Source organism: Sciurus carolinensis, chromosome 1, assembly GCF_902686445.1.
Source record: "Sciurus carolinensis chromosome 1, mSciCar1.2, whole genome shotgun sequence".
NCBI lineage: Eukaryota > Metazoa > Chordata > Mammalia > Rodentia > Sciuridae > Sciurus > Sciurus carolinensis.
In genome coordinates this window covers 110,364,966-110,384,537 of record NC_062213.1, presented here as the reverse complement: position 1 = coordinate 110,384,537, position 19,572 = coordinate 110,364,966, and the positions used below count along the sequence as shown (strand labels likewise).

At 38.3% G+C, this 19,572-nt stretch overlaps 1 protein-coding gene and 1 pseudogene across 1 annotated transcript; both read left to right on the top strand.

Annotated features, from left to right (window-relative positions):
• The first annotated feature begins 2,666 nt into the window (after positions 1 to 2,666).
• Positions 2,667 to 3,412, top strand: LOC124972076 (ATP synthase F(0) complex subunit B1, mitochondrial-like; annotated as a pseudogene).
• Positions 3,413 to 15,936: 12,524 nt separating this feature from the next.
• Positions 15,937 to 16,719, top strand: LOC124965507 (transcription factor A, mitochondrial-like). Its single transcript, XM_047526499.1, is given in 2 exon segments — positions 15,937 to 16,478; positions 16,481 to 16,719. Coding segments are annotated over 2 exon segments (741 nt in total). The 5' UTR covers positions 15,937 to 15,976.
• The last annotated feature ends 2,853 nt before the right edge of the window (positions 16,720 to 19,572 follow it).

Here is a 19,572-nt window from a genome sequence, read left to right as displayed (position 1 = left end):
TTGATGTAGTTGGTTTTACAATTATAATTTTACTTTTGTTTTCTATTTGTCTCATGACTTTTTGTTTCTCTATTCTCCCATCACAACTTTCTTTTGTACTAAGTGAATATTTTGTAAGGTAACATTATATCTTTAATGAGTTTTTCACTGTATTTATATTTAGTGGGTGCTCCAGAGTTTTCCACATACATCTTAGTTTATTAGAATCAGTTCCAGGACTGGGGTTGTACCTCAGAGGTGGAGCACTTGCCTAGCATGTGTGAGGCATTGGGTTTGATCCTCAGCACCACATTAAAGACAAATAAATAAAATAAAGGTATTGTGGTCATCTACAATGGAAAGAAATTTTTAGAAAAGAAAGTTTAAGGCTGCACTTTGTTTTTTTGTTTTTTTGGTTTTTTTTTTTTTTTTTGGTGATGCTGGGGATTTGAACCCAGGGCCCTCTTGTGAGGCAAACACTCTTCCAACTGAGCTATATCCCCAGCCCGAAAAGGCTGCACTTTGGACAGTACATATGGTTGTGTTTTTTTCCTGGAAGGAAAAATGACCAGATGTGCAACTATATACTGATTCATTGGGCCATAGCCAGTGGTTTGCCTGGCTGGTCAGGGAACTTGAAAGAACATAACGGGAAAACTGGTGACAAAGGGAGCATAGGAGAAAGATTAACAGCAAAGATTTTGGGGCACTATACCAGGGGTCCTTCCTCAATGGGGCCTGGCCTCCCCTTTTTTCAAGGGATTCTGGATTTATAAATTGACTCAAATCTGGGAAGTGGTTGGAGCTCCACTTCCAACCACTCTCTGCTATTATGATCTAGGGAAGATTTTTGTACATTTGATTTGGAATTTTTCTGCTTACATAAGTCAAGTAAGAATTTGACGAGTTTCCCATCTATTCGGCTTCCAGAAACACCATGATTAATTAGCTAACCCCAGAGATCTACATGAGTCAGAACATTTTTTCCATTTCTTTCCCTTTGCTGTCTACTACAGTAACTATGACCACCCTGTCTTTGGCAACTGAGGGCTGCCACTTGGACCCTCCCCAGGATCCAATTATTCCCATCATATTTAAGTCTCCCAATTAATTAACCACAGCTCCCACAGTAAGGTCTGGCATACAAAGAAGAGCAGTGACAGAGGTCTTCATGGATGCTGGTGCTCCCCTCACAAATTTGTTTCTTATAGTTTTGGTGAAGGGCACATCTTCTGGACCCTCCAAGTATGAAAGAGAAGGTCATATATGACAGATCCATGCCATCATCCCAATCTCTCTGAGCCTCTGAATTCTTTCATCAGCAGTAAACCAAGGGATTTCAGGCATTTCCAGTTCATTCATAGTAGGCCATGGTTGGATCCCCTCTCCATCCAACCATCTAAACAAATTATTAGCACCTTTTTTAACACTTTGTGTTATTACATTAAATCTAGAATCTCTTCTTAATGGGTCCATATCAATAAATTCATTCTGATCTAATTTTATGTTTCTTCTAACATTATCCCACACCCTTAAAATCCATTCCCACACATGTTCCCCAGCCCTTTGTTTGTATGAAATTGAAAAGAATTTCTATCACAATGTAGTATAACTCCTCATGGGTCACACTCTGTACCTCACCTCTAGGGGCCTGCTTAGACTTGGATATAGTTATAGTCCTGGAGGAAAAAGTGGGTGGTGAATGTGGGTCCTGAGGAGTCTCAATATTTTTATGCTGAGCAACTGAATCATGAAAGGTTGTTACTATTTCCACAGGCAAAGCAGGATTAGTTCCCTCCAGGAGAGATGGAGAAGTCAATGCCACAGAAGGGTGGAGGTAGTGATGCCTCAGTCATGGCTAAGGGTGGGGGCTCAACAACTTCTGGAAAAATAAACTCATCAGAATGTGGGCGGTCGATGTCCACAGCACCCTTCAGATTCCCACCATGTTGTCATCGCCATCCCAATTTCTAAGAAGCACCCTTACTTTAACGGAAACACCTTTTGAGACTGAGAGTTAAACTTATGCTTTACTTCAGCCAATTGCATGGTGAGGGTTTGTGTTTGGTTTTCAGCAACCTCAGCCTTATGACTACCAGAGAGAAGATTCTCCCTCAGAGCACACCAAGCAGCTTTCAGATTAGTTATAGGTGTCTGCAGCTGAGAAACTGAATTTCTGAGTTCATCCTTCTTCTTTGTTACTTTGTCCAGTTAAGCCAGAAGCAACCAACCAAAATCATCACATTTCTTAGTTTTCCAGAACTGTTCAAAGCTATCATGTATAGAGTCACTAAACTCCTTGCTTTTTACAAGTGGAATATTGGGACCATCAAATGCATTTACTTTACGCATCTCTTTATTTTAAATAGTTCACACCATGGATTATCAGTTCTCTCCATACTACCAGTAGGAAAGACTTTAGCAACTTTTGGCCTAACCAATTTAGAGAGTCAACTCCAGAAACCCCAAAACCAACTAAGGAAATTCATCCTTACAATTGTCTTTCTCTTGAAGCACTCCTGGTACCAATTTCTGCATTAATTGGGATTCTCTAGAGGAACAGAATCAACAGGAAGTATGATTATAAAAAGGGGATTTAGTCAGTGGCCATCTTCCTCCTGCCCCTGACAGAGTCTCCATTTGGGGTCATAGGGACACTAAGCCTACTGCCTGGACATTTGCTGACCATGCTCTTATGGGTGGTCACTTCTGCTGCCACCACAGCAACCCCCTATCTCAGGAATGCAGCCTTCCTGAGACCAAGGGTATTGCCGGCAACAAGAATCTTTCACACAGAGCAGCCACATCTTACCTCTTTACTACCTCTTCCTGAATATAGAGGAAAGGTTCATCTTGGGATGATCCCTGAGGAATTCTTCCAATTTCGTTGTCCTAAAACTGGTGGAACTGGGCTTATCTTGTATTTTCTATCCAAAGAAATGTATGATTACCCCAAAGAACTTCTCTACCATATCAATAGTAGAGTTACTTGTCTATGTAATTAAAAAATATGATGCCCTTATTGGAGAATTTATTGATAATCTCAATGAGCAAAAATTGCCCAACTAAAAGAGGTGAAACAGGCTTCCATCAAACAAATCCAGAATTTAATTGAGTTGGCGAAGTCACAGCAGGTGCTGGTTCAGAAGCACCACTCTCTTTTTGATGTCCAGAGGAATAATATTGCTATGACCTTGGAGGTTACTTACTGGAAATGGCTACATAAAGTATACATGGAGGTAAAGAAATCACCTAAATTATCATATCTCTGTGCAGAATATGATGCATCAAAAGGAACAAGAGTACATGATAAACTGAGTGGAGAAGCACATGGTACAGAATCTCAGCATAGCAGGAAAAGGAGAGGATTGCCAAGTACATTGCAGATCTCCAGCTGCTTGCAAAAAAGGCTCAAGCTCAGCCAGTTATGTAAATGTATCTGTCCCAGTTGAAACAGCTAAACACAGTTGACTGAATAGATGGAAACTAGTCTATGTGACAAAATCTTTCTGTATTGCTATCTACTGAAATTATAGTTTACCATTTCTAAAAAAGAAAAGTTGAAGTTTCTTTTAGTGAGAAAGCTAAATCTGTAGGCCAGTCAGATATTTCTCATCATTACTCTGAATTTTGAGTTGTTCTTTGACCACTTTTGAAAGAGCAGTTTGCTTTTATTAAAACATAGTGCCTGGTGAAAGATTACCAAGTTACAATTTAAATTTATACTTAATTCTATCAGCTTTCAATAAAGTAATGATTAAAACAAAACATAAAGGACGATTTATTAGATTGTCTCACACAACCAGGAGCTGAATAGACCACAATGGCTATCTGCAGTCTGGAGAGCTAGAGGAACCAGTAACTGTGCAGTTCAAGATGCTGAAGTCTTGAAACAAAAGCGATAAGTGATGCTATCCAAGTCAAAGACCAAAAGTTTCTGGATACTCCCTGGAGAATCACTGGCAGAGTCTGCTTTGGAAAAGTGAAGGAGAATCTGATATCTTCAGGTGATCACAGCAGCAATCAAAAACTCATTCAAGAAGAATTAAGCTCACATTTTCTCCTGCTTCTTTGTTCTTCCAACTTTTATTCCATCTAAGCCACCATTCTAATGAGCAGTGCTGCCCACACTTAGGAAGGGTCTCCACTTCTGTTTGTTATCCCACTTGCCAGTCATTCCTAGACACACCCTCATTGACACACCCAGAAGCCTCTTAATCTTCTACATCTCTTAATTCAATCAAGCTGACAATTCAAATTAACCATTACAGATGACAGTGTTACTCTCAGGGCTCTCTTCCAGTCTCCATGACCATATATACCTACTAAACTCCACTAATTTTTGATCAGTTGTTCAATTGTTTTAATGATGCCCCAAAGTATATATTGCTCTGCAAACTAATCCAATAAAATCATGGTCCTTAGAAGGAATATTTTCTGTGGTCAATGCATGGTATTTTTCAGAGTATAGGAAGGCTTCTCCCATCCATCTTGCTATCTGTTTCCCTTTGAAAACTAGTAACTCTCTACAATTTACTTTGTCTTTAATATATGCCAATTTTCTTTAACTCTCAACTTGAAAGTGCTCTAGGCTTGAATTTCTCATCTCTTTTGCAAATAAAACTAGTATATTTGAGACAAGTTTAGAAATGATCTGTTTTATGCCTGTTCTCCCCCGATGAAAATCTCTAAGACAGGGTTCTCTAAATGCAGGTAAAAACAATGGCAACATTCTTATTGCATCATAACCTTCCCTAGGAATTAAATTCCTAGATGGTGGGGGCATTAGGCTGAGATAACCTTGACTTGTCTCTTCTGATGTGAAACCACTTCATGAGTTTAGGAAAGGCTATTCAGAGTACTATTTTTTTTAATGAAACACTCAATACAGAGATTCTTTTCCATAAATCAGGGATAGGAGGCAGAGGGAGGATTATCTTCTCAACTCCACTCATTCAGGATTTAATCTTGGCAACAGGTAACTAGGATCAGAATAAGAAATGCTGACTTCTTTGTCCTCTCAGAAGAAAGTCTTCTAACTGGTAGCTATGGAGAAAAATATTGCTGTGTCTTGGATATATCAATCTGAAGTGGATTATCCACCTGCTTAGCTGGAATACAAAATGGTTAGCATCTGACCATCAATCAGTAAAAATCCAGGTGTGAAGAAGCTGTGTAGCAAGGGCATCATATAAGGCCAACTTATATGAAGATATGATATGACTCAGTTGTAGCACTTACTTCTGCAAGCTGGGCAAACCCAAAGACACTGACCCTTATCAAAGAGGAACTCAAAGTCAGGAGATAGGGCATGGCTCTCCAGTGGACTTCATTAGATATAATGTCACTATTATCACTAAAGTAGCTCAACTCCCTTTCCATGTCAGATAGTTGATTCCAAGTGGCCCCCATTTTCCAGAGGTTGAGGAACTGGAGGTGCCATTATCAATGGCTTCATGTCTATGGGCAAGGGGCTGGTCGTGGAGGAAGTTAAAACTTCCTAGAAGGTAGAAAGAACCTGTTGGTTCAGGGTAACTTTTTACTGAAGGTGCCATTTCCACTTAAGCTAGGCTCTGTTAGGTTGTTGTTTGGGGGAAATCTCTCACCCATGGTAGGGTAGGACTCTGGGTATAGAGTTTCAACTGTGGTGGTCACTGTACATTTCAGACTCTATAAGAGTTCAGGGAACAAATATTTGGTGCATGCCAGGCAGTTGACAGTAGCCTCCAGGTCCAAAAGGCCACAAGGAGTCATTTTTTATCATGTTTATTCTCAATGCAATAGAATACTTAGCCAGTGATTGTCAATGACTCAAAGCTAAAATCAGTTTTCTAGAGAACCAGCTGCCTGGTTTTATGTAGTCTTCTGAGTTAATTTCAATGCCTATTGCTGGTGCTTCCCCCAGTGGAAGTAGGTGAACTTGGTAAATAGGAAGTAAACCTAAAAGGTATGAGATATATTGTGGCCTCAACATATACAGCTTTAACAGGCATTGAGCATGACAAAGTCCCTTGGATTGGTGGAGTTATACAAGCTTATGTTCAACTGTAAGTATTTTGCAACTGTTGGAAGAGTAGATTATACCCAGGAATTTAACTGAGATTGACAGACCTTTGATTTTGAATAGAACTATTTATTGTCCGTGCCTATTCTTAAAAACAGTGTAAAAGTGCATACAAATTCTCTTTGACTGCCTTAATAAAGAACTTCCATTTCAAGATATTATCTATGTAATTAATGCCAAAAACAAGAAGACTTTAGAAAACTGTCCAGGTCCTAGAGATACAAATTGTAGGTAATGGCTGGATTTTTAAATAGCTCATGATCTTGGTCCTGCTATCAGAATAGGGACCCAGGAGAGACATGTTGACCTGCGTAACCATGGAAGGATTTCTGGCATCCCAGGCTGTGGACCTGAAGCAGCACTGAGAATTAGCTTCAGGCTCTCTCAGCAGTGGTCAAGGAAGAGTCCTGCTGGAAGCACAAGGTCCCTTAGGAAGATGTTTGCCAGAGCAGGCAATTCTTTCAACCACATCCCCACAGTGGATCCTGAAATGGCTCTAAATCTCAACCTTAGCCCCTCTAAGAAGTGGTCTGAGATTAGTCCAGACATACAGGGACACAATGGGAAATAAGCTTACTAGGCAGACATGTTGATCCGGGTTCTGGATGTGGATCCTGAAGACATAGACCAGAACAGTAGTACTCACTACTGGATATTAATCTCCAACAGAGGATTAATATCCAGTAGTGATCCAGCAGGAGTCTTCCTGGGAACTTGAGAAAGTCATATTCGTCCATACACATAGTAGCAGGTTCACTGACTACAGATACTTAAATGGATTCTCATCCAAGTACATCACTTTTTAAAAAGTGTTTTTATTAGTGTATTGTAGTTATACATAACAACGGAGTTCATTTTGACAGGTTCCTGCATCCCCTCTTTTCCTTTCTTTCTCCCTCCTCCTGTCCCCCTTCCTCTACTGCACTTGTCCTTCTTCAATATATCTATCTTTAAGTTGGTGCCTTATAGGTATACATATAGGTGGAATTCAATGTGTATATTCATATATGTACATAGCAAAATTTGGTCAAATTCTTTTTGCAGTTCTTCCCTTTTCCCATTCCTCCTTCTTTTCCCTCAATCCTCCTCCACTATTCTATTGATCTCCCTTCTATTTTCATGAGGTCCTCCATTTATTTCCCCTTATTTTGATCTAGTTTCCACATGAGAAAACATTTGACCCTTGACTGTCTGAGTATGGTTTATTTCTCTTAACATGATATTCTCTAGCTCCATCCATTTACCAGCAAATGCCATAATTTCATTCTTCTTTATGGCTGAGTAAAACTCCATTGTGTATATATGCCACATTTTCTTTATTCATTCATCTGCTGATGGGCACCTGGATTAGTTCCCTAATTTGGCAATTGTGAATTGTGCTGCTATAAATATTAATGTGTATATATTACCATAGTATGCAGATTTTAATTCTTTTGGATAAATAACAAGGAGTGAAAAAGCTGGGCCATGTGGTGATTTTTTTATATATTCCTAGTCTTCTGAGAAATCTCCATACTGCTTCCCAAAGTGGTTGAATTAATTTGCAGTTCCACCAACAATATATAAGTGTACCTTTCCCCCACATTCTCATCATATTTGTTATTACTTGTATACTTGATGATTGTCATTCAAACTGGAGTGAGACAAACTTTCAATGTAGTTTTCGGGGGCGATCCAAGATGGCGGCCTAGAGGGAGACTGCACCCCCGGTCGCTCCAGAACCCAGGAGTTAAGAAGGGGAGGCATTGAGAGACTCGGACTGAAGTGGAGCCACGGGTGAGTTTGCCCACTGGGTAAAGCTCGGCCCGGGTGGCAGGCCCAGATAGAGGTGGCTTATCGGAGCCGGGCAGGGCAGCTAGAGACATCCACAGGCAGTCCTGCGCACTCCGGCGGTGGGCCCCGCCCACACAGCCAGCTTCTCCAGGTTCTCGGAACGGAACTGGCCCGCTAGTGAGAGCCTGTCTGAACAGAGCACGCTCCGAGTCCCGGAGCCCCTGCAGTGCAGTGTACTCCTGCAAAGAACCAGCGGAGAGGCTCGATCTGCAGTCAGCCTCAGGGATAAGGTCAGGGCAGCCGGAGACCTCTTCAGGCGGCTCTGCCCACTCCGGCTGCGGGCTCTCTTCACGGGGCGATCCAAGATGGCGGCCTAGAGGGAGACTGCACCCCCGGTCGCTCCAGAACCCAGGAGTTAAGAAGGGGAGGCATTGAGAGACTCGGACTGAAGTGGAGCCACGGGTGAGTCTGCCCACTGGGTAAAGCTCGGCCCGGGGGGCAGGCCCAGATAGAGGTGGCTTATCGGAGCCGGGCAGGGCAGCTAGAGTCATCCACAGGCAGTCCTGCGCACTCCGGCGGTGGGCCCCGCCCACACAGCCAGCTTCTCCAGGTTCTCGGAACGGAACTGGCCCGCTAGTGAGAGCCTGTCTGAACAGAGCACGCTCCGAGTCCCGGAGCCCCTGCAGTGCAGTGTACTCCTGCAAAGAACCAGCGGAGAGGCTCGATCTGCAGTCAGCCTCAGGGATAAGGTCAGGGCAGCCGGAGACCTCTTCAGGCGGCTCTGCCCACTCCGGCTGCGGGCTCTCTTCACGGGGCGATCCAAGATGGCGGCCTAGAGGGAGACTGCACCCCCGGTCGCTCCAGAACCCAGGAGTTAAGAAGGGGAGGCATTGAGAGACTCGGACTGAAGTGGAGCCACGGGTGAGTCTGCCCACTGGGTAAAGCTCAGCCCGGGTGGCAGGCCCAGATAGAGGTGGCTTAGCAGAGCCGGGCAGGGCAGCTTGAGTCTTCCCAAGGTAGTCTTCCACACTCCGGCAGTGGGCTCTTCCCACACGGCCAGCTGCACGGTGCAGGCCCACAGTGAGAGCATTTCCGCACAGAGCCAGTTCCAAAACGTGGAACCAGTAGGGGGCTAGGGGCAGTATTCTTCGAATGAGCTGCTTTATCAGATTCCTCCAAGACATCAGGCTACTGAAGGCTGGGAGGTGATACACTGGAAATCTACTGGGACACTATAAGCCAATAGTGGAAAACTGCAATATCTCAGGGTCCCACAGACAACTGACCATTATGAGAAAACAAGGGAAGAAAATGTCCCAAACAAACCTAGATACTACATCAATAAAACCCAATGACAGCACAGCAGAAGAAATGTCAGAAAGGGAGTTCAGAATGTACGTAATTAAAACGATCAGGGAAGCTAATGAGGAGATGAAAGAGCAAATGCAGGCATTGAAGGAGGAGATGAAAGAGCAAATGCAGGCATTAAATGATCGCACCAATCAACAGTTAAAAGACCAAATACGGGAAGCAAGAGATCATTTCAATAAAGAGTTAGAGATACTGAAAAAAAACCAAACTGAAATCCTTGAAATGAAGGAAACAATAAACCAAGTTAAAAACTCCATAGAAAGCATAACCAATAGGATAGAACACCTGGAAGACAGAACCTCAGACATTGAAGACAAAATATTTAACCTTGAAAACAAAGTGGAACAAACAGAGAAGATGGTAAGAAATCATGAACAGAATCTCCAAGAACTATGGGATATCATGAAAAGGCCAAATTTGAGAATTATTGGGATTGAGGAAGGCTTAGAGAAACAAACCAAAGGAATGAACAATCTATTCAATGAAATAATAACAGAAAATTTCCCAAATCTGAAGAACGAAATGGAAAACCAAGTACAAGAGGCTTATAGAACTCCAAACATACAAAATTACAACAGACCCACACCAAGGCACATTATTATGAAAATACCTAACATACAAAATAAAGACAGAATTTTAAAGGCCGCGAGAGAAAAGAATCAAATTACATTCAGAGGGAAACCAATAAGAATATCAGCAGATTTTTCAATCCAGACCCTAAAAGCTAGAAGGGCCTGGAACAACATATACCAAGCCCTGAAAGAAAATGGATGCCAACCAAGAATCTTATACCCAGCAAAACTTACCTTCAAATTTGACGATGAAATAAGATCCTTCCATGATAAACAAAAGCTAAAGGAATTTACAAAAAGAAAGCCAGCATTACAGAACATTCTCAGCAAAATATTCCATGAGGAAGAGATGAAAAACAACGATGCAAATCAGCAACAAGAGGCGCTAGCCTAAAGGAATAGCCAAATAAAGGAGAAACCAAATCATGTCAAAAACAAATATGAGTCAATTGACTGGGAATACAAATCATATCACAATAATAACCCTGAATGTTAATGGCCTGAATTCATCAATCAAAAGACACAGACTGGCAGATTGGATTAAAAAGAAAAATCCAACAATATGCTGCCTGCAAGAGACACATCTCATAGAAAGAGACACCCATAGACTAAAGGTGAAAGGATGGGGAAAAACATACCATGCACACGGACACAGCAAAAAAGCTGGAGTATCCATCCTCATCTCAGATAATGTGGACTTCAAACCAAAACTAGTCAGAAGGGATAAAGAAGGACATTACATGCTGCTTAAGGGAAGCATAAATCAGCAAGACATAACAATCATAAATATCTATGCCCCGAACATTGGCTCATCCACGTACGTCAAACAAATCCTTCTCAATTCCAGAAATCAAATAGACCACAACACAATAATACTAGGCGATTTTAACACACCTCTCTCACCACTGGATAGATCGTCCAAACAAAAATTGAATAAAGAAACTATAGATCTCAACAACACAATCAGCAATTTAGACTTAACGGACATATATAGAATATACCATCCAACAAAGAATGAATACACTTTCTTCTCAGCAGCACATGGATCCTTCTCTAAAATAGACCATATTTTATGCCACAAAGCTACTGTTAGTAAATACAAGAAGATAGAGATACTACCTTGTACTCTATCAGATCATAATGGATTGAAATTAGAAATAAATGACAGAATAAAAAACAGAAACTTCTCCAATACCTGGAGACTAAATAATACACTATTATATGATGAATGGATAACAGAAGACATCAGGAGGGAAATAAAAAAATTCTTAGAAGTAAACGAGAACAAAGACACATCATATCAAAATCTCTGGGACACTATGAAAGCAGTACTTAGAGGAAGATTTATTTCATGGGGTGCATTCAAAAAAAGAAGTAGAAATCAACAAATAAACGAGTTAACACTACAGCTCAAAGCACTAGAAAAAGAAGAGCAGACCAATACCAAAAGTAGTAGAAGACAGGAAATAGTTAAAATCAGAGCCGAAATCAACGAAATCGAAACAAAAGAAACAATCGGAAAAATTAATAAAATAAATAGTTGGTTCTTTGAAAAAATAAATAAAATTGATAAACCCTTAGCCACACTAACAAAGAGAAAGAGGGAGAAAACTCAAATTACTAAAATTCGGAATGAACAAGGAAACATCACAACAGACACGAGTGAAATACAAAACATAATTAGAAGCTATTTCGAAAATCTATACTCCAACAAAACAGAAAACCTTGAAGACATCAACAAATTTCTAGAGACATATGAACTACCTAAACTGAACGAGGAGGACATACACAACTTAAATAAACCAATTTCAAGCAATGAAATAGAAGAGGTCATCAAAAGCCTACCAACAAAGAAAAGTCCAGGACCAGATGGGTTCTCAGCCGAGTTCTATAAAACCTTTAAAGAAGAGCTCATTCCAATACTCCTCAAACTATTCCATGAAATAGAAGAGGAGGGAACCCTACCAAACTCGTTCTATGAAGCCAATATCACCCTGATACCTAAACCAGACAGAGACACATCAAGGAAAGAAAATTTCAGACCAATATCCTTAATGAACATCGATGCAAAAATTCTCAACAAAATTTTAGCAAATCGCATACAAATATATATTAAAAAGATAGTGCACCACGATCAAGTGGGTTTTATCCCAGGGATGCAAGGTTGGTTCAACATTCAGAAATCAATAAATGTCATTCACCATATCAACAGACTTAAAGTTAAGAATCACATGATTATTTCAATAGATGCAGAAAAAGCATTTGATAAAATACAGCATCCCTTCATGCTCAAAACACTAGAAAAAATTGGGGTAATGGGAACATTCCTAAACATTATAAAGGCCATCTACGCTAAGCCCATGGCTAATATCATTCTAAATGGTGAAAAACTGAAAGCGTTCCCCCTAAAAACTGGAACAAGGCAGGGATGCCCTCTTTCACCGCTTCTATTCAACATCATCCTTGAGACTCTAGCCAGAGCAATCAGACAAACCAAAGAAATTAAAGGGATACGAATAGGAAAAGAAGAACTCAAACTATCCCTGTTCGCTGATGACATGATTATATATTTAGAGGAACCTGGAAATTCCACCAGAAAACTTTTAGAACTCATAAGTGAATTCAGTAAAGTAGCAGGTTACAAGATCAATGCTCATAAATCCAATGCATTTTTATACATAAGTGATGAATCTTCAGAAAGAGAAATTAGGAAAACTACTCCATTCACAATAGCATCGAAAAAAATAAAATACTTGGGAATCAATCTCACAAAAGAGGTGAAAGACCTCTACAATGAGAACTACAGAACACTAAAGAAAGAAATTCAAGAAAACCTTAGAAGATGGAAAGATCTCCCATGTTCCTGGATAGGCAGAATTAATATCGTCAAAATGGCTATACTACCTAAAGTTCTATACAGATTCAATGCAATTCCAATTAAAATCCCAATGATGTACCTCGCAGAAATAGAGCAAGCAATTATGAAATTCATCTGGAAGAATAAAAAACCTAGAATAGCTAAAGCAATCCTCAGTAGCAAGAGCGAAGCAGGGGGTATTGCAATACCAGATCTTCAACTCTACTACAAAGCAATAGTAACAAAAACGGCATGGTATTGGTACCAAAATAGACAGGTAGATCAATGGTACAGAATAGAGGACATGGACACAAACCCAAATAAATACAATTTTCTCATACTAGACAAAGGTTCCAACAATATGCAATGGAGAAAAGATAGCCTCTTCAACAAATGGTGCTGGGAAAACTGGAAAACTATATGCAATAGAATGAAACTAAACCCCTATCTCTCACCCTACACAAAACTCAACTCAAAATGGATCAAGGACCTCGGAATCAGACCAGAGACCCTGCATCTTATAGAAGAAAAAGTAGGTCCAAATCTTCAACTTGTTGGCTCAGGATCAGATTTCCTTAACAGGACTCCCATAGCACAAGAAATAAAAGCAAGAATAAACAACTGGGATAGATTCAAACTAAAAAGCTTTCTCTCAGCAAAGGAAACTATCAGAAATGTGAAGAGAGAGCCTACAGAGTGGGAGAATATCTTTGCCAACCATACCTCAGATAGAGCGCTAATTTCCAGAATCTATAAAGAACTCAAAAAACTCTACACGAAGAATACAAATAATCCAATCAACAAATGGGCTAAGGAAATGAACAGACACTTCACAGAAGAAGATGTACAAGTAATCACCAGATATATGAAAAAATGTTCAACATCCCTAGTAATAAGGGAAATGCAAATCAAAACTACCCTAAGATTTCATCTCACCCCAATTAGAATGGCGATTATCAAGAATACAAGCAACAATAGGTGTTGGCGAGGATGTGGTGAAAAAGGAACACTCATACATTGCTGGTGGGGTTGCAAATTAGTGCAACCACTCTGGAAAGCAGTGTGGAGATTCCTCAGAAAGCTTGGAATGGAAACACCATTTGACCCAGCTATCCCACTCCTTGGCCTATACCCAAAGGACTTAAAATCAGCATACTACAGAGATACAGCCACATCAATGTTCATTGCTGCTCAATTCACCATAGCCAGAATGTGGAACCAACCTAGATGCCCTTCAGTTGATGAATGGATAAAGAAACTGTGGCATATTTATACAATGGAATATTACTCCGCAATGAAGAATGATAAAATTATGGCATTTGTAGGCAAATGGTCGAAATTGGAGAATATCATGCTAAGTGAGATAAGCCAATCTCAAAAAACTAAAGGACAAATGATCTCGCTGATAAGCGGATGAGGACATATAATGGGGGGTGGGAGGGGCTAGCATTAGGTTTAGGGTTAGGTTTAGAGTTAGGCTAAGGAGAGCAGTATGAATGAAGGAAAGAAGGACTGTGTAGAGGGAAAAGAGGGGTGGGAGGGGTGGGAGGGGTGGGGGGGAGGGGAAAAATATAATAAACATCATTACCCTATGTAAACGTAAAAAAAATAAATAAATTAAAAAAAAAAAAAAAAAAAAAAAAAAAAAAAAAAGACCAAATGGAGTCACATCAAAGGACAGAGGACCAACTTCATAGGACTTCCACTGACCTAAGTAGGACAATCAGACTCCAAAAAGAATAAATGTGGACATTGTTATTTAAACTCATCAAATATGTAAATATCCATGAATTCAATAATAATAAACAAACATAAACTTAAAAAAAAAAAATGTAGTTTTCATTTGCATTTCCCTGATTAAACATTTTTGAACCTATTTGTTGGCCTTTTTATTTCTTCTTTTGAGTAATCTTGGATGAATCACAAAACCTGGTATCAAATTATCTATAGAACTATAGTAACAAAACAGCATGATATTGGCATCAAAACAGACAGGAAAAACAATGGAATAGAATGGAAGACACAGAAAAAAAATCCACATAGATAAAACCATCTAATATTCAAGAGAGATGCTAAAAATACATGTTGGAGAAAAGAAAATCTTTTAAAAAAATATTTCTAGAAAAACTTGATGTCCGTATGTAGAACAATGAAGCTAGATCCCTATATTCCACCCTGCAAAAAAGTCAACTTAAAGTGTATCAAAGACCTAGGAATAATACCAGAAACTTTGCAACAACTAGAAGAAAACAGGCTCAACACTCCAACATATTGGTGCAGAAACTGACTTCCTTAACAAGAACCCTAAAGCTCAAGAAATAAAACCAAGAATCAATTAGTGGATGAAATCAAATTAAAAAGTTTTTGCAAAGCAAAGGCAATAATTAATAAAAAGATAGAACATACAGACTTAAAGAAAATCTTCACTAACTACTCCTTCAACAGGGGATTAATATCCAGAGTATAAAAATAACTAAAAATATTAATTAAGCCCCACAAAAATCTACCAAATAACCCAATCAATGTGTGGGCAAAAGAACTAAACAGACATTTATCAAAAGAATATCTCTTTACACCAAGGTTCTTGTAGGTTCTCAAGTCCACCCAGGGACAGGATAGAATCTACACTCACTACAGACCTTGGTAACGAGCCCTTCAACAATGGACCCCTAAAGTAGACACAGTAGCAGCCATGTGACCTAGCTTCAACTGTATTTATCCACAATCTTGTAGGCAATTCCATTAGCCAGGGAACCCTAACAATAAAATTTCTTACCTTGATGTCATCAGTATATATAAAGACTGGAAGAGATGCTTGCTTCCTCAAATGCACAAATCCATCTGAAAAGCTATATCAATAGTGAAGGATCAGGCAAACATGACAGCATCAAAGGAAACCAATAAAGCATTACCAATTGAACTGAACAAATGGATATCTATGAATTGCTTGAAAGAGAATTCAAAATAATCATCTTAAAGAAGCTCGATGAGATGTAAGAAAATAGAAAACTAAATGAAATTAGAAAAACTGTGCATGAACAAAATTAGAGGTTTAATAAGGAAATAGCAAACATATAAAAGGACAAAATGGAAATGCTGGAGATGAAGAAAACAATGACATGTGAAAAATTTAATAGATAGTTTTAATTTTGGACTAGAATATGCAGAAGAAAGAATTAGTGAACTTAAAGACAAGTAAGTCATTTGAAATTAGCATTTAGAAAAAGGAAAGAAGGGCATGATAACAAATCCAGGCGGGTCACACGCAGCGAGTTGTCATTGTTGAGGCCGTTACGGTTCGCAAGGAGGGTCCTGGGGGAGTTGGACCCGGCCACTGCCTTGTCGGCCATCACCGCTGCCATGGCGCTCCTGCGGGGAGTGTGGGGTGTGCTGAGGGACTTGGGAAAGTCTGGAGTAGAGCTGTGCTCCGGCTGTGGAAATCGTCTGCGCTCACCCTTCAGTTTTGTGTATTTTCCGAAGTGGTTTTCATCCACCTTGGGTAGTTATCCAAAGAAACCTATGAGTTCATACCTTCGATTTTCTAAAGAACAGCTACCCATATTTAAAGCTCAGAACCCAGATCTGAAAGTATCAGAACTAATTAGAAGAATTGCGGAGCTATGGAGGGAACTTCCTGAGTCACAGAAAAAAATATATGAAGATGCTTATAAGGCAGACTGGCAGGCATACAAAGAAGAGATAAACGGAATTCAGGAACAGCTAACTCCAAGTCAAATGATATCTTTGGAAAAAGAAATCATGCAAAAACGTTTAAGAAAGAAAGCTTTAATAAAAAAGAGAGAGTTAACAATGCTTGGAAAACCAAAGAGACCTCGCTCAGCTTATAACATTTTTGTATCTGAAGCTTCCAAGAAGTTAAGGATGGTTCATCGCAGGCAAAGCTGAAATCTGTGAATGAAACTTGGAAAAATCTATCTAATTCTCAAAAGCAAGTATATATTCAACTTGCTAAAGATGATAAAATTCGTTATGATAATGAAATGAAATCTTGGGAAGAACAAATGATTGAAGTTGGACGAAGTAATCTTATACATCGCAAAATGAAGAGCCAAACAAAAGATGGCATTGAGGAGGAGTGTTAAGATAAAAGATGGAGCTGTGTTCATGACAATTAGGCACAACAAACCAATTAGGTCTCAGTAACCTGAAGCTGTGTAAAATTAGAAAGGATAAAGTTGGTGAACATTTTATATGCAATTCCTTTTTCTTTAGCTCATGAGCTTCTGCTAGTTGAATACATTTTGTATTAGTATTTTGACAACCTAAACAGTTGAAAGTTCATGCAAACTTTTATTTTGTGTTTAAGAACTACTGAGGATCAAGATAATCCATACAAATGGAGCAGTGAATCATTTTACCTTTGATAAAGGTAAACCAGTCTGTGAAGTTTTTTTATATTGGAAGACAATTATGGAAAGAGAATTGTTTCCTTATGGAAGCAGGAGTTTCTTTTCAAAGTTGTGACATATTATAGATGACAGAGTGTTCTATGATGTAATTATGCATTTTTAAAAAAGCAGCCAGAGCTCATCTAGGTAAATTCCTATTCCTTGGGTATAATTCATATTTTATTCAGAGTTGATGGTTGTACATGTACGTAACAGTTGGTTTCAATAGTAACTTTTTATAAAAGGGACTTACATTTATAAACCTTTTTCTCATTGTCTTTCTTTTAACTAAAGTAAAAACTAAGAAATTATATATGAAATCTATGCATACTATTTTATATTGCATAGAATAAAAATTCTAATTTTTCATTTTATACATTTGTGAATTATGTATTTGTAAATGGAACATTTTTTCTTGAGGGAATTTTATTTTTTCTGAATTATTATTTCTCTTTTAAGTTAGTATGTTTATTCACACACACGCACACCAAAAAAAATGTGGTAAATTTTTAAATGAGAAATCTAAAACATGCAAGTCTCCGTCAGGAATTTGAAGCATTTTGCATAACTATAAAGGTCTTCATAAAAGACAGCCAACTATGGTATATGGGTCAAATCTAGTCCTCTGCCTACTTTTCATGTCCTGTAAATTAAGAATCTTATTTATATTTTAAATGATTTTTTAAAAAGAAGACTATGAATGTAAAAATTAACATGAAATTTAGTGTGCTTAGTTTTATTGGAACACAGTCATGTTCATTCTGCTTATCATGTATCACTGCTTTTGTGCTATCATGACGAAGTTTACTGGCTGCTACCAAGACTAATCTGGAAACCCTAAAATTCATACTATCTAACCCTTTATGGATACAATTTGCCAATTCATGTTTTATAGCATAGTCCACAGTGACTAAGGTTCTTATGTATTGTAATGTTAGGATAGTTTTTTTTAGCTGCTTCAGATGTTCTTGTTTTAGAATCGGCACTCAAGAGAAAAACCTACATAAGCTATATAAGGTAAACAATTGCTCCTCACTGTTAGCAAGGAAAGTAATCTTCAGTCTCAACGTTATGTTGCAGTATAATGAAAAAGATCCATGTTATGTGAAATAAGAGTCTCAAATTATTTGCTATGGCTGAATAAAATGTACCTTAAAAAAAAAAAAAAGAAAAAGGAAAGAAAAGACAAATAAAAAGAAAAGAAAGAAAGAGACAAAGAGAAAGAACGAAGAATGCACAAAGGACATATGGGACACCATCCGACACAATGATATACAATTATGGAACTTCCAGAAGAGGAGCAAGAGGAAAAGAAAGAAAGTTCATTTAAAGAAATACTGTTGGAAAACTTTTCAAATCTTAGAAAAGATGTGGACATCATGATTCATGAAGGTCCAAGGACATCCAGCAAGACATATTTGAAGAACTAAGGCACATTATACAGTCATGCACAATATAATAGAATTTCTGGCAATGATGAATTGCACATAAGATGGTGGTCAATGGTGAATTACATATAGGAATGCCTAGGTGTGTACTAGACTACATTGTCTAGGTTTTTATAAGTATATTCTAAGATGTTTGCACAATGCCAAAATTTCCTAATGAGGCATTGCTCAGGATGTTTCCCCATACTTTAAGTGAGGTATGACTGTAATTATATTGTCAAGTCAAAGTGATAATCTTGAAAGCAGTAAGGGAAATGATTTTCATATGTAAGGGAACCACCAAAGGTCAACAGAAGACTTCTCAACAGAAAAAATCCCTTTGAAAACCAGGAGAGAGTGAGAAAATGTATTGGAAATAAAAGGGAAAAAACCCAGCCAGCAAAGAATAGTATGATTGACAAAGCTATCCTTCATAAGTAATAGCAAGATAAAGTCATTTCCAAACAAACACTGAGAGTGTTTGTCCACTAGACTTGTCTCACAAGAAATGTTAAAAGAATTTTTTAAATTTAAAAAATCCACTAATTTACTAATAAACATTTTGAAAATAGAAAACTCAACAGTAAAGTTAAATATAAGCTAAATTTAGAATATCTTAATATTAAAATTGTGGTATGTTAATGACATAGGTGTATGATCAAATGTTAAAGAACAAAGCAACTAAATTAACAGCAGTTGTAAAAATCTTTAATGGATACACAATGTAAAAAGATATAAATTGTAACATCAGAAACAAAATTGGGGGAGGAAAATTTTTGTATGCAATCAAATTAAGTTGTTAACAACCTAAAACAACATGCTATAACTGTAATGTGTTTAATGTAAGCCTCATGTTAATCATAAATAAAAAGTCTATAACAGAGACAAAAAAGAGAAATGAATCAAATGCATACTACTACACAAAAAAAAAACAAATCTCAAAGGAAGACAGGAAAAAAGGGAAAAATGATAGATAAATCAGCTGTCAATCAATAAAATGTCAGTCATGAGTCCTTCTTTATACTTGTTTTAAATGTAAATGGATCAAATTTTATAATCAAAGCAGAATTTGCTCAATAGATTTCTTAAAAAAATAACTTCCAACTATATGATGCCTGCA